Source organism: Seriola lalandi, unplaced genomic scaffold (genome assembly GCF_002814215.2).
Source record: "Seriola lalandi dorsalis isolate HSWRI2012SDOR001 ecotype SW California unplaced genomic scaffold, Sedor1 jcf7180002054483, whole genome shotgun sequence".
NCBI classification, from domain to species: domain Eukaryota; kingdom Metazoa; phylum Chordata; class Actinopteri; order Carangiformes; family Carangidae; genus Seriola; species Seriola lalandi.
Genome location: NW_019525036.1, coordinates 271,982 through 285,994, shown reverse-complemented (window position 1 = coordinate 285,994; position 14,013 = coordinate 271,982). Strand labels below are relative to the sequence as shown.

The window sequence follows — 14,013 nt, the reverse complement described above, 5'->3', positions numbered from 1 at the left end:
GGGCTTCAACCCTACACAGCGCCACCACGATAATGGCACAGTCAATCCTCTCAGATGAGAAACCTCTCACACGTCAACTCCGATAAACACACACAGATGCAGGTGTGATGGCGGGACAGGCACGCACGTGTGCACGCACGCGCACACACACACACACGTAACTATCATCCGCGATCTGTCAGCACTTCTTAACGAGAATAACTATTAGCTTTTGTGCTGTTCCCCCCTCCCAACTGTGGTATCGTGCTTCTGTCTGAACTACTTGCACGGAGCTATCGGTCACAGGCGCATGAGTTTGTGTGTGTGTCTGTATGTTTTTTTGTTTATTTTCTCTCTCTCTCTCAGGTGAAAAATATATAAATCTGCCGCACTTGGAACATTAAAACTGACAACCTCCCTGATGGAGTTCTCATGCTATCTGGAGGGTTTCTTCTTTACACAGAGGATTCAGTGTGAACGCATGAATAGTAGCTTCATATACATCAACTGCACACTCAAAACTAATTAATAACAATATACAAAACTATGAAAAAGGAAAATCAAGCCCAACTATGATTTTAATGTCAGAGCCATGAAGTGCAGTTTGAGTTACTGTGATGCAGCTCAGAGGACGAGCGGGTTAGAGCTGCTCGATTATCGCAAAAATCATAATCACGTTTCATTTTTGATCAATATTGAGATTATGATTATTCAACACGATTTCTCATTGACTTTGAGGAAAAAACGGAAAATAAAAACAAGTGATTTAAAAACAACAAAAAGCGTTTTAACAACTCAAATAAAAATAACAACTCAAGCATAAATAAGAAGGTATGTACATAAGTAGTTGCATTGTAAAGATATTTACAAAGATATTTACATAATGTGCAAACAAAGCAATAAGTGATAGCATTCACATTAAAACCAAAAAGGAAAAAAGTATTGAAAAGTATTGCACAGTGTTACTTGCATCCAGTTAAAAAACACAGAAGAGATGCGAGAGCTGCAGTAACTAGCTGCAACTCCACCGGCGCCATCTTGGTTTTTGCATTTTTATAATCGTTGGGAGGCCACAATCGTAATGGAAAACAAAATCCGATTGATTGCCCAGCCCTGAAGTGAGTAAAATTAAATTAGAAGTCTAAAAAATATATATATATTTCTTTTCACATGTGGCCCTAATCCTCTTCCGTACATTAACTGACAAAAATCAAATTCAAAATATGATAAGACACTAGAAAAGACACGGTAGGAGATCCACTGGGATGGGGAAAAGACCGGCCCACTGACGGCACATACTGTATTACGAGACAGATTTTAAGCTGAGTCGAGAAGACAAGAGAATAAGAAATAAAAAACAGGAGTGGGAGAAGCAAGCCATTAAAATAGATGGTCACTGTCAGACGGGGTAGCTCGAGAGTAAAAACAAAAAGAAACAGGCAACGAGATCTTTTGGTCTGACAGATCAAAAGTAAATGTCTGCATGTCTACAAGGTGTCAGCTTCTCTGAACTGCCAGCAGCCATAACTTGGAGGAGCGGACTGGCAGCTGAAGAAGGGCTTGCAGTGCACGTCAAGGTCGGACCCGTTTATATTTATATCCCATCAATCCTTGAGTACAGAAACCGTATTTCAGCCACAGGCATTGTGAGGTATTGCGGCTTTGCAACATTACCCCACATACTGGATAAAAGATGTACTTATTTGTAAAGACAGCAGGCTGCCTGTATATCACTGTAGATTAGGACAAGAAGATAGATCCGTTTACATTATCAGGAAGGTGTGGTTTCTTTTAAATCAACTTTCAACATATAATTTGAAAACAACTCCAGAACTGAGAGACAAGGATCTGTTGCTGTAAAACATGGAGCATTTCATTTTCACCATTATGTCTGCAGGATTAAACTATTTATTGCTCATATATCGTTCATGATGAAGTTAGATTTTATACGAGAAGAGACAGATTGATGGATTTTGGATTTCAGATTCCCACTGTACGTCGTGCTGTCAGATGCAGATGGACGGAGAGACGGATCTGACAGGTCCTGTGATCAAAGTAGCCGCAGAATCAGAGGAATCTGTCTTTTGATTGCTTTCATGGCGAAGGGGGTTCAACCTGAGTGAAGGCTGCATGGTGCTGGAGGTAGGTAAGGGAGGTCAATATGCCTCTGCTCCCCTCTAAGCTAATCTTTCCATCCATCCATCCATCCTTGCCTCCCTTCTCTCCTGTGGATAAAGTGTAGCAATGGAGTGAAACTGGCAGCGGTATTACTGCAGAGGCTTCCATCTCGTTAAGCTCAGGCTCAATCAATGAGGTGAGGGATATAGGTGGGCAAGACAGGGATGGATGTAAAGATGAATACATGAATGATTGCACCCATCCATCAACACTTCTGTTCTTAAAATGAATTACAGCTATTCATTCATGCTTCTTTTGTTCATTCAAATCGCTCTGGCAATGTGTTGTTATCACCTAACTGTCTGCAGAACAAAACCCTGTATGTATTCATCTGCCTGAGCTATCCATCCATCTCTGAACTTGTCTAAGCCGCAGAGGTGTGCTGCAGAAGCATTGTTAATCCTTCGCCTGTCCGTCAATCCTCCCCCTGCATCTCTCAACCTATTAGAGCCCCAGCCAGCGGCGGCAGCATCAATATCTCACTTATTTTCTGCTCAGTCTGCCGGTCCATCACTGCGCTCCAGACGGAAATTTCTCAACAATTACCGGACGGATTGCTACAGACATTCATCGAATCTGGTGATCTCTTGACTTTTTCTCTAGCGCCACCAGCAGGTCAAAGTTTTTACCTTTTCACTTAAATCTCTGGACATCTACTCCTACCTCCTCCTACTTAGGAATGAATCCTAATGACCTTTTCCTCTAACACCACCGTGAGACATTTGTTATTTTGAGCCAATAAATCAACTATTACTTGATAATTATAACTATGGACAACCGTTAGATGGATTACCATTAAATCTAATTCAAACATTCATGTTCCCGTCAGGATGAACTTCATAACTTTTGATTTTTCTTTGGAAATACAGATAACTCACTCTGTAAACATTTACACATTTATGGATCCATCCGTTCATGTTTCGCATATTTGTGGATCACTCAGTTTGTACTGCAGCTGATCAAGAATTCTTATAACTGATGCACTTTTTGTTCACTCTTTGGTATTTTACATATATAATAAATTAGATCCCAACTCAAATACTAGTCTATTACATATTGAATTACTTTTTATAAGCACAGATAAATTTCATTACCTCGGTAATTAATCTAATGAATCTCATTAGCGCTTGTTTTTAAGATCTAAACAGCTGATATGAGATCACTGCTGATAATATCACTATTATGTTATATTATCATATTATCCCCTCACCCTCTTTCAGTCGCAGCAGTACAGTGCTGTCGCTGGGATCGCTGCAGAAGTAGCCTCCTCCCTGGTCGTCCCAGAACAACGCGTCCTGCCGGAGCTGCAGCTCCTCGGCCCACTGCAGCCACTCCGTCTGCAGCGTGGCCTCGTACAGGTCCAACAGGCCACAAATGACGAAGGCGTAGTCGTCCAGGAAGCCGGAGATAGGTGTAGATCTAAGGAACAGAGAGAGAAAAGGGACATGACAATAAGAGGAGTGAGAGAATAAGAATTAATGAACTGATTGATGAATGAGCGAACTGTTGGTGAACTAGTTTGTTTTTTTCTCCTCATCTTTGATATACCACATGCTTGGTTATAAGCCCTGAAGAAGATCTATTAAGACAGTATAGAACCACAGAAGAATTTACTTTAAAGAGAGACTACAAGAAGCCTGAGGGGATTATTTGGGACAGTATAGCGCGACACATAACACACTGAGTGTAATCTCTCCCTAAAGCATCTCTGCCTTCTCTGTGCTTGTCACAGAAGGCATCAGACGTTTATACGTGTACACACAACTGTGCACACCGAGTCTTTGAAGTTTTAGGTGATGAAGGACGGTAATTAGACAAATGTGACTGCAGTTACACCAGCCAGACTCCCTGTAGCGTCAGTGTGCCACGTCTCCCTTCATCCGTCTCATCCCCGGATCCTTTCTTGTAACTTTTACACCCTCTTAAATTCTTATCCAACATCATATTTTCATTTCTACTTGTTATATTTCTCCTTGAAGTCCTGTCTACACCTGGAGTTTGTAGTCTTTACCGATCTGTATCAATTGTATAAGCCGGTCTACATCACTGGTGTGTACAGTAGTAACCTTTCCATTGTCAGTATAACATCAACAAACTATGACTCAGTTTCTAAACTCTGTTATTCCAGCTTCTCTCTTTCACCACAACAAGCCCCCACCCCCACTTCTCTCAATGGCACCCTATCCAAGTGAGTGCAGGGGAACGAATGGTGACAGGAAGCCAGATAAATGCCGTGTCATTGTGAAAGAAAAAAGAAAAGAAAAGGAGGAAGCTTTAGAGGAGATGAAGTGCATGCGGAGGTCATGAGGAGATGAGGGAGTCATATCTCGGCCTATCTCTCCCAGACAGAGTCGTAAGCCGAGAGGAGACCACGAAAACTGTTGCAGTGGACAGGACGTTGCCAGTTTAATGTAAATCCAAAGGGGAAGAAAAGGATTTGTAATACTAAGGCTGATGGCTAATACTTGAATTAAACTGTAAAATTGTCAACCCCCCCCCCCCCCCCCCCAAAGCCCAGACCTCACCACTCGTCAGCAATGTCTTTTTTTTCCCTGGAGGATTCTCCGTCTTTCACAGGATGACATGTCATCTGACTGAGGTGACTCCAGCCACCGGGATGACAACCTGAGAAAAGACCTGAAGAGGGTTTCACTGACACACAAACACAAAAATAAAAAAGCCTTTCAAATATGTAACAGCCTCTCCATTCACACCTTTAATAGTGTGTGTTAAATGACTCATTCCCCTGAAAGCAAAGATAAAACGCCTTGTCAGTCTACCGTATCACAGCACTCGGAGACAGTTTTATAATAATAGCTTCATAATGGTTCTCTCATAGACCCGTGCACGGTGACTGCTCCGGTAAAAGTCTCTGTGGTTGTCGTTTATCGTCCGTTGGGACAACTGGGTGATTCTGGGGACGAGCTAGACTGAACAAAACAAAAAGTTCACCAACCTGCAGTCGCTCACACTTAATTACCAAAGAATGTGCAGAAAAGAGAACTCAAGATAGGTCATCTCTAAAAAATGCAGCGCAAAAAGACTGCACATGACAAAACCTGTTGACAAACCAAGTAAGAATGAGTCAACATCACCAGAGTTCCTGCTTCAGTGTTGCCAGTCTCAGGCCTCGCTCCGCTAGCTGACGACAGTGCTAAGACTCTCAATCACAAAAGCCAGGAGAGGAAACACAGAAAATCTATGGTGTCAGCTCCTCAACACTTCCGGAGCCTATTAACCCAGTTAGTCTCAGCACCTACCATTACTCCTGGTAAATTAGCCCATGGCCCATATGTTCCTGGCATGAGTGATTTACCCATGTATGAAGAAGAAGCAAAGGGCCTTGGTCAGCACTCTCAGTGCTGACTGCATCCTGAATTGGACAATTATGAATGAGACAAAAGCCGTGGAACAAGGCCAGAGTGTTTAGGTATAAGTGTGTATCTGTTCATGTGTGTATTTAAGATTGTATGCATTTTCATCATGCGGGACTCCTGGCGTATTTTTCTGCTGATTCTCTGGCATTTCACACTCACTCATTCACAGTAACTAGGGCACAACAGAACCAGGACACATGGACAATCAACAGGCCGCTGTGTATTTACATGAGTGTGTATGTTGTGATGCTACAAGTACATTCTCAGTCTAATCCAGGATTGACTGCTAACAATAGCCAATCAGTAAATATACATACATTTATGTAACCTGGTTATTGGCTGAACTGCAACAGCAGGGCCAGGCCCTGAGTGACTGAGTGACTGAGTGACTGAGTGAGTGAGTGAGTGAGTGAGTGAGTGAGTGACTGACTGACTGACTGACTGACTGACTGACTGACTGACTGACTGAGTGACTGAGTGACTGACTGACTGACTGACTGACTGACTGACTGACTGACTGACTGAGAGAGTGATATAGTTAAATGATTATAGTTCCACCACTGGTCAGCCGAATGCCACGTGACTGAGTTGGAGTTTCCCCATTGGCCGTTGCTCTTTCAAACAGTTTCTATTAGAAAAAACAGTTTTCTATCGCCCGTTATGTTGCTGTTCTTCGCTTCTCATTTTACAAGTAAATATAGCGTCACAGTCTTTGTCTTTAATTTATGTGTATGGCGATTTTGTCAGAAGCACTGCAGAGCAGCAGCTTGGAAATGGCTTGGAGGTTAACATGTAGTTTTAATGGATCACATTTCAGTCACTATTTCATACTTTTTCTGTGTCTTAAACTAAAACTAGGATAAGTAAGTCTAAATAAGCAAAGAACTGCATATTCTCTCTCACTGTGCTGTTAGTCGAAAAGCAAAAAAACATCATATGTCAGTCAACAGGCATCTATAATCCACTTAAAATATGGTCAATCTTGTTTCAAATATATGATAGAGGGTAGAGGAGAAATCTAATTACTGACTTGTGCATGCAAATGCAGTTTTAACGTAACCATGTTACTGCAGTGCATGTCAACATGTTCTCTGATTTCCTGCTGTAATTTCATTTATCCCAATACCCCTGCTTCCTGTTTGCATATAAACAGTTCGTCATCCTAGTGCAGTACAACGGCTTATTGCTCCCGTGAAGTCAAACTCTTCCTTATAGATTTTGCCACATTATTAAATCCTGGAGTTAAGTATGTATTAATGCATTACTCTCTCAGTGTTAGAAAAGAGACATGTATTTTTTCAGGCATCAAGGAGAAAGAGACAACTGACTGGGTTGTTTGAGCTTAAAAAAGGTAATTCTTTGTATAATTCTCCAATTATGGTATTTAACATAAAATGTTAAAGTTACCCTTTTGAGTTTGGGATCACTAACGGCACTATGGGGAAATGTTCTGATGAGTGGGTCTCTGTTTTGTTTGTATTTCAAAGCATGCAACACATGCAAACTCCTGCCGAGGGTTTCACAATATCGACAGGTGGCTGAGCCTCAAAATGAATTTTCACACTGAACAAGGACTGTGGATTTTGTCCCCCATTACTTACATTGAAATTGCATTAGGAAGCGATTTCTTGGCAGCAACTATGGACAAGGGGAGCAATCACAGAATCAATCGCCCTTTCAACGTACACAAGGGCATGTAAGTATGGTAAATTGAGATCATCAACACAGCCTTTACATACTTAAGTTTCTATCACATGTGAAACCCTGGACTAGCTTTACCCAACAAAGCAAGACTCAAAATGTGAAGGTCTTTACAAAGCATTACATTTGTTAGTTGTTTCAAGGGCTGAGTTTAAGTTTTGCGAGTTTTTTGCATTCCAGAAAATCTTTAGTTTAGTCAGGCAGCTGTATCTTTGGACCAAATACCATAAAAAGAGTACAAGTGATAAACACACAGGATTTGGTGGTTGGTTCTTTCCCTGTCACCAGAACTTATTACTAGATAATATATTCAAGTGACAATTCTAATCACAGGTTTCATTCTCACTGCATTTATCTTCTCTATATACCGCAGTCTATATACTGTAGTCATATAAAAAAAAAACTACTCAGTCTCTTACATCTGCTGCACCTCCATCTGTTCTCCACGGTAACAGGATCGGAGGATGGTCTGTCGTTCGCCATCCCACAGGTGCTCCTGCAGGAAGGCGCCGGCCTGCACAGCCCTCTCCAGCAGGGCCTTGTCCCCCAGCACGGCTCCAACACGAGCGTAGGCCGAAAGCATCAGACCTGGGGAGGAAGAGGTGGTGGAGATGGTGTTGGTGGTTGCGGTGGGGAGACTGTTAACCAGCTTAAAACAAGTCTTCTCCCCACTGGGGAACCAACCTGCAGCTGCATCTCAGTCCTAGCTTAGTTATTTTTCAAACTCTTTGAACTTTCCTTGTTCTTGCCCGTTCCTTCTCTCTTCGCTCTCTAAATCCATCCCTTCCTCCCTCTTTCCCTCCACTCCCCTTTCATGTAGTGTATCAAAGCCTGGTGACTGCACAGTCTGCTCTTCAAAGTGTTGCAGCCAAGGACAGGTGATTAATGGAGGTGTTTCTTCATTAGAGAGGAGAAGAAGACTCCTGTGTCTAATTGGAAAGTTCTCGGGATCGCAGAGCCTCATTACCTCGCTAACACACTCTGTCTTGAGACGTCAGACCTGGGAGCAGAATTCATGGGCGTATGTGTGTGTTTATGCATGTGTGGTGTGCTGCCTGTTCTTGCATTTAATCACATCTGAGACAATGCGCTGGACAAACAACGCTGACGAGTCTCCAAAGAGGTATCGCACTGGAGCAAAGTGACAACGTGTGTCTCTATAACAATCTACACACGCTTTCAATCTGCAGATGATAAATGTGTGGATAAGACTTTGGAAGTTGAAAGTCAGATTTAAACATACAGAGTACAGTGTGTCTGAAGAAGAGCTGCCGGTGCTCGTCACTGTCGCCAGATTGCATGCATTTAAAAAGTACACTCATTTTCTGCCGGGACTTTCAGACGTTTGGAGTCGATGTCTGTCCATCTTTGGCTTTATGGGGATTTATAACTTGTCTTGTTTAAAAAGCTTGTATTGCACTTAAAGTTACAAGTTGTCAACCGGTCTCCGCTCTGTGTGCGTGGGGGAGGGGCTACGACACACACACATGGTGAATCACAAATTCAGTCTTTCACACTGAGCTGAAGTGAAGTGCACACAAATTTGGTAAATAACTAAAATTCTAAATCACATAAAATAAAACCGGGAACAGCGCTGATCCGACGTGACTGACACGTCTGATCAGGCTGCAAGAGGTATTTATTCCGTCTACTGAACATATACATCATCTTACATGTATAATTTAATTTAAGTATGATTCATTTGTTAAAAATAAATTAATTAAAACATTAACATGCACAATATATATGAATAATAAATAGTAGTCCAGTTGCTGTAGTGTCTAGACAAGACTACCTGTTCTAGACAGTTACCGTTCCAGGAAGCCAGCATCTTGGTGTCCAGATGTGGGCGTGGCCGACTCGTCCTCACTTCTGCCATTTTGGTTCTGGCAGAGGCCAGGAGCTCGTTGACTTTCTCGACACTGACGCCGAAGCGAGCGGCCGTTAACTCCGCTGAATAACGAACGATCAGCACGTTCTGGCCTTGCAGCTCCCCGTGGGGATCCTGGCAACACACAGCACGAGAGATGAACGGCTGTGCACACAAATGAACTCAGTGACCGCAACAGCTGCCATGTTAATGCCTTCAACACCTTGAATCGCTGCCTGAAGCATGAATGGAACTTCAATCTTTCCAAGGTTGCCGTGGCTACATGCGGCATAATAAAAAAAAGTACCTGTTCTGGAGCAACATTGCCCTGCTCCTTGACCCCATAGTGGTGCATGAAGATGTCTGCCTGGGTGGAAGTTCCAGTGGTGCCCTCCACCACATCTGGAAACAGCTCCCGAACTTCTGAGGCCGTCCAGACACAGAAAGCCCCCTCTCGCTTTTCTCGCCCCCCGGACGCTGGGAGAGAGTCTGCGTCCTCTGCACTGTAGAAGCCCCCGGACTGTTCCAGACGACAGATGGGAATCAAGGAGGTGGAAGGAGAGTGACAGCTGCATAATGATGGTACGCTTCTTTGAGATGAAACAAATAGCTGGCTGGTTAATGGCCACTCTGATCTATGTAGGATGACTCCATAAAAGGTAAACAAAAAAAAATAATCCTCTCTGAAATGTTGAAGGGTGAAATCAGGCTTCAAGGAGCTAAAATTATTTGAAAAAAAAATCTAATTTGAGTATTTTTATATTAATATCCCTCTCTTTCTCTCTTCCTGTTAAAGGATAAAAATATTTTTGAAGACTCATCTTGAACTTGCTGGCTAACCCTGCCCATCTTATAAAACCAAACTTTACCCTTAGCTAGTGAGCAGCTATCAGAACGGTATCATATCAGATCTCAACAGGTAAAACAGTGGAAGCAAAGAATATGGTTGAGGTCTAATTCACTGTGACTTTAAAGTTTCCAACCTACTGACTTTATCAGGGTTATTCTTTTTTAGAGGAAAGAATGACAAAAACTGACTGTATTTAATTAAGTTGTATTAATATATTATTTTGAAAGCCCTGAGAAAGATCTAACATGATTCTCATTTTAAGTATTTCAATACTGTTACAGTCATGATGAGAATTGGAAGACTTCCTCCCTGAGAGAAGGTCCCAGCTGTTGCAGCACAAAGAAAACATGGAGTCTACAGTAAATTACCTTTGCAGCATTCATTCATTAGTGTATAATTACATAATAAATCTTGAGAAATATAATGATTACAACGAGTGTAGTTTCAACTGTGTTCCCCGTTCGCCGCTGTCGACCCATTAATCAAAGGGGGAAAAGGGTTCACCCATAGAGGAGAGCAGGGGGTTTAAGAGCCTATTTGTCAACAGGGTCCCACCCCTTCCCCTGGAGGATGTACGAAAAGTGTGTGCACACAAATACACACAATACGCACACTTACTATTTTCCTGGTGGGATTTACAGCTAATGTTCGCACTTTCTCCAAAGCGAAAATAGATAGCGTGACAACAGCCACACCACAGTTTATATTGCTCTATTTTTAATGACTTCCCGTTGCCAACATACATTCCTAAATATTAACACTAACCCACATCCTAACACACGAACCAAACCTTACCACAACTTCCATTTTACGTCTTCTTAATGCTTGCTTTAGATTATTTCCATTACCTTGGTGAGGACATGCGATTCCCCCTGTAAAAATACACATATATACACACAAAGAAGTGATGACGAGGCTGTAGATGACTCACCTTGTCACTCAGGTCTCTGGAGACGTAGCGCAGTATGTCCTCAGCTACTTCGGCAAAGCGCTGCTCACCTGATACCTGGATAAGCAGAAAAACATTTCATATACCTGCTAAGAGTCATGAGATTTATACGCAGGATAGAACCAGCAAGCATTGAATGAGGTAACCTCTACACCCTCATTAAACACGAGAATGTACAGCATGTATGTGTGCTTTGTCCAAGTGTGAAAATCGGTAGAAATGGAAATCAAAGATATTAACAAATTACCGAACTGCGATATGTGTGTGTGACAGCAACCACTGTGATTATGAGAGTTTGTATTTACTCTGAAGCAAAACCAATGTTTGCCCAGAGACGTACAGCGATGGTTTTTGCTGACCGCGTAATATGGTGATAAATTACTTGGATGGAGAAATAATTATCACATACACACACATATGTACACACACACCTGGGAGGCAGTTATGTACGCTACAGCCAGCTGAGCTTGGTCATACAACATCTTCTCAAAGTGTGGTACGTGCCAGGAGGAATCCGTAGAGTAACGATGGAAACCCTGAGAGAGAGAGAAAGAGAGAGAGAGAGAGAGAATACACAGTTGTTTTATTTAGTGAATAATCCATAGCCAAAGTATATTCAGTTTATTATCAGACATGACGTAGTAGTTGCAAATTCTCACACTGAAGGAGACAATTTGTCTTTTTTTTAATCAAAAAATTAATGAAACGATTAATCGATTGTTAAAATAGTTGCCGTTCATTTTTTTGTTCTCAGCTCTGGAACAAAGATATACGAACCTGTGCCACATGGTCGTGGATGCCTCCCAGCGCCATCATGCGGAGTGTGTGCAAGGCCATCTGCAGGGCCTCCACCCCCTCTGAGGTGGAGCGATTCACGGACCAGTAAGACATGAGGAACATCAGATTTACTACGGAGTGAGAAAGAGAAACACAGGCAGAGAAAAAGAGTGAGATCCAGCAGGGCTGAGACGGGCGAGATGGACATTTAGGGTTTTGTTTGCGTCTACCTGGCGTGGGGAACTTGGGGGCGTCTCTGAAGCCTCCATACTCCTCCTCGTAAGAATGGGCCAACTGCTGGAAGCAGCGATCAGCAACACCTGTGGCGAGAGGAGGACTCTGTCCTGGGCTTGCGGCGACGGTCGTGCCTTTCTTCAGAGCCTCGAGGATCCTGTCCCCACTGGACTCCAACGCAGGACGGTTATTCTGCCACTGAAGAAGAGGCACACAGTTGAAGATAAAATAGATTTGGATTTGTTTACTTTGTCCTCCTCTGCTGCTGCAATGCTTCATCTTCCCCTCTGATCTCTATATCCCTCTGGACCCCTCTATATCTCCTGAATTGAATCCAATAACATCCGAGTATTGCTTAAAGGAATAGTTGGATATTTTTGGGAAATATTTTCCTGCTGAGAGTTAGATGAAAAGTTTGATACCACTGTCTGTGTAAATATGAAGCCACAGCCAAGAGACAGTTACCCTAAGTCAGCATTAAGACTAAGAGCAGAGCTCTGTCCAAAGGTTAAAAAGAAATCCACCTACAAGCACCTTTAAACCTCACGACTTACCATGTTGTATCTTCCTTGTTTAATCCAGACAAAATCCAAAGAGTAAAAATGATAAATTGCAGGTTTACTAGGGGTTTCTGTATGTGCTGGAACATTTTGTGCTAGTTGCCTGGCAACTTCAAGACTGGTGCGGCTGAGACATCCTCTCTCTCTCACACTCACACACACATAAAAGCTTTTTACCTGCTCCATGATTCTGGTGAGGACTGTCTTGAGTCCAGGTCTTCTTCCATGGTCTCTAGGAGGGAAGTAGGTGCCTCCAATGAAAGGTCTAAGGTCAGGGGTCAACCAAACGCTCATGGGCCATCCGCCACCTCCACTTGTTGCCTATTGACATGAGCAGCCAAGAGTCAAGAGGCAGTATTAGCAGAAAAAAAAAAAGAATAAAGCGACCTGCATGAGAAAAAGTAAATGTAAGCACACGCACACCTGTACAAAGTTCATGTAGACCTTATCCACGTCAGGTCTCTCTTCTCGGTCCACTTTGATGCAGACAAAGTTGTCGCTAAGGATTCTGCCAAGTTCCTCATCCTCGAAAGACTCCCTCTCCATAACATGGCACCAGTGGCATGTTGAGTAGCCCACTGGTGGGCAGGGAGAGACAGAGATTCACAGGAAATTGATGATTTACATGGAATAAATTCTCATTTCTCATGCTGAAACTCAGAGGGAAGTGGCCCCAAAATGAAATGCGTGTTACCACCAGGTGTAAAAGCATCTTCTTCTTTTTTTTTTTACCTGATAAAAAGATTGGTTTGTCTTCATTCTTGGCTTTGTCAAAAGCATCTTGTCCCCATGGATACCTAATACAAAGATTACAATAGTCGGTGTGATATCAGCTTTAGGAGCCTGTGAAAATCTGTAGTTCAAAGTGACTCACCAGTCAACGGGGTTGTGTGCATGTTGCAGCAGGTAGGGCGACCTCTCCTTGGCCAACCTGTTGGTGTGTTGGGGAGGAGTGGAGGACGGGCCTTCACCCCCTGATGCCATACTCATGAAGACAGTTGGACTGGACACAAAAAAAACATATGAATAATTTGAATCTCTGTTTGTTAAAAAAACAAAGTAAATCTTCATTTTGTGGACTGTAAATTATTCCAGGAATCCCACAGAGCAGGGAATTAAGATTAGAAAATTCATTATCCTGGTGCTTTAATACCTTCCTGCTTAAATGAAAAAATCTCACAGACATGTTTTTTTAGAAAATGACATTAGCAGCTATATACAAGAAAATAATTGCGCTGCCTTGTGCTGTCCCTTTGCAAAACAGTCTATATGCTAATTAGGGAATATGATACCCCCTGATGGCTATATTATTGAGCTTTAATTGCTATACACACCTGTCATTGACTGAAATGCTGTTGCAAATATGAACACTGAAAGAGAATGTGCACGTCGACATATCACAGCAGGAAAAGCAGGAGCGCAATAACTAATGTTATCAGTGGTTTGCTCACTGCAATTAAACGTAATGGATCCCCCTTGCTAATCAATATTTTAAGTACAGCTGTGTGTTTTTCTGCTTTGACAAGTCAAGATTTCTG

General features: G+C 42.5%; 1 protein-coding gene across 1 annotated transcript in view; it reads right to left on the bottom strand.

Annotated features, from left to right (window-relative positions):
- spata20 (spermatogenesis associated 20) overlaps nt 1-14,013 on the bottom strand; it is a 35,208-nt gene that overhangs the window by 20,369 nt on the left and 826 nt on the right. The window contains exons 2-13 of the mRNA XM_023412592.2: nt 13,350-13,478; nt 13,208-13,272; nt 12,899-13,053; nt 12,653-12,796; nt 11,912-12,113; nt 11,682-11,812; nt 11,336-11,440; nt 10,887-10,961; nt 9,413-9,625; nt 9,048-9,240; nt 7,655-7,823; nt 3,368-3,576 (exon numbers count right to left, since the gene is read on the bottom strand). Coding sequence (XP_023268360.1) covers nt 3,368-3,576; nt 7,655-7,823; nt 9,048-9,240; nt 9,413-9,625; nt 10,887-10,961; nt 11,336-11,440; nt 11,682-11,812; nt 11,912-12,113; nt 12,653-12,796; nt 12,899-13,053; nt 13,208-13,272; nt 13,350-13,478 — 1,790 coding nt within the window. The remainder of the gene's footprint in view (nt 1-3,367; nt 3,577-7,654; nt 7,824-9,047; nt 9,241-9,412; nt 9,626-10,886; nt 10,962-11,335; nt 11,441-11,681; nt 11,813-11,911; nt 12,114-12,652; nt 12,797-12,898; nt 13,054-13,207; nt 13,273-13,349; nt 13,479-14,013) is intronic.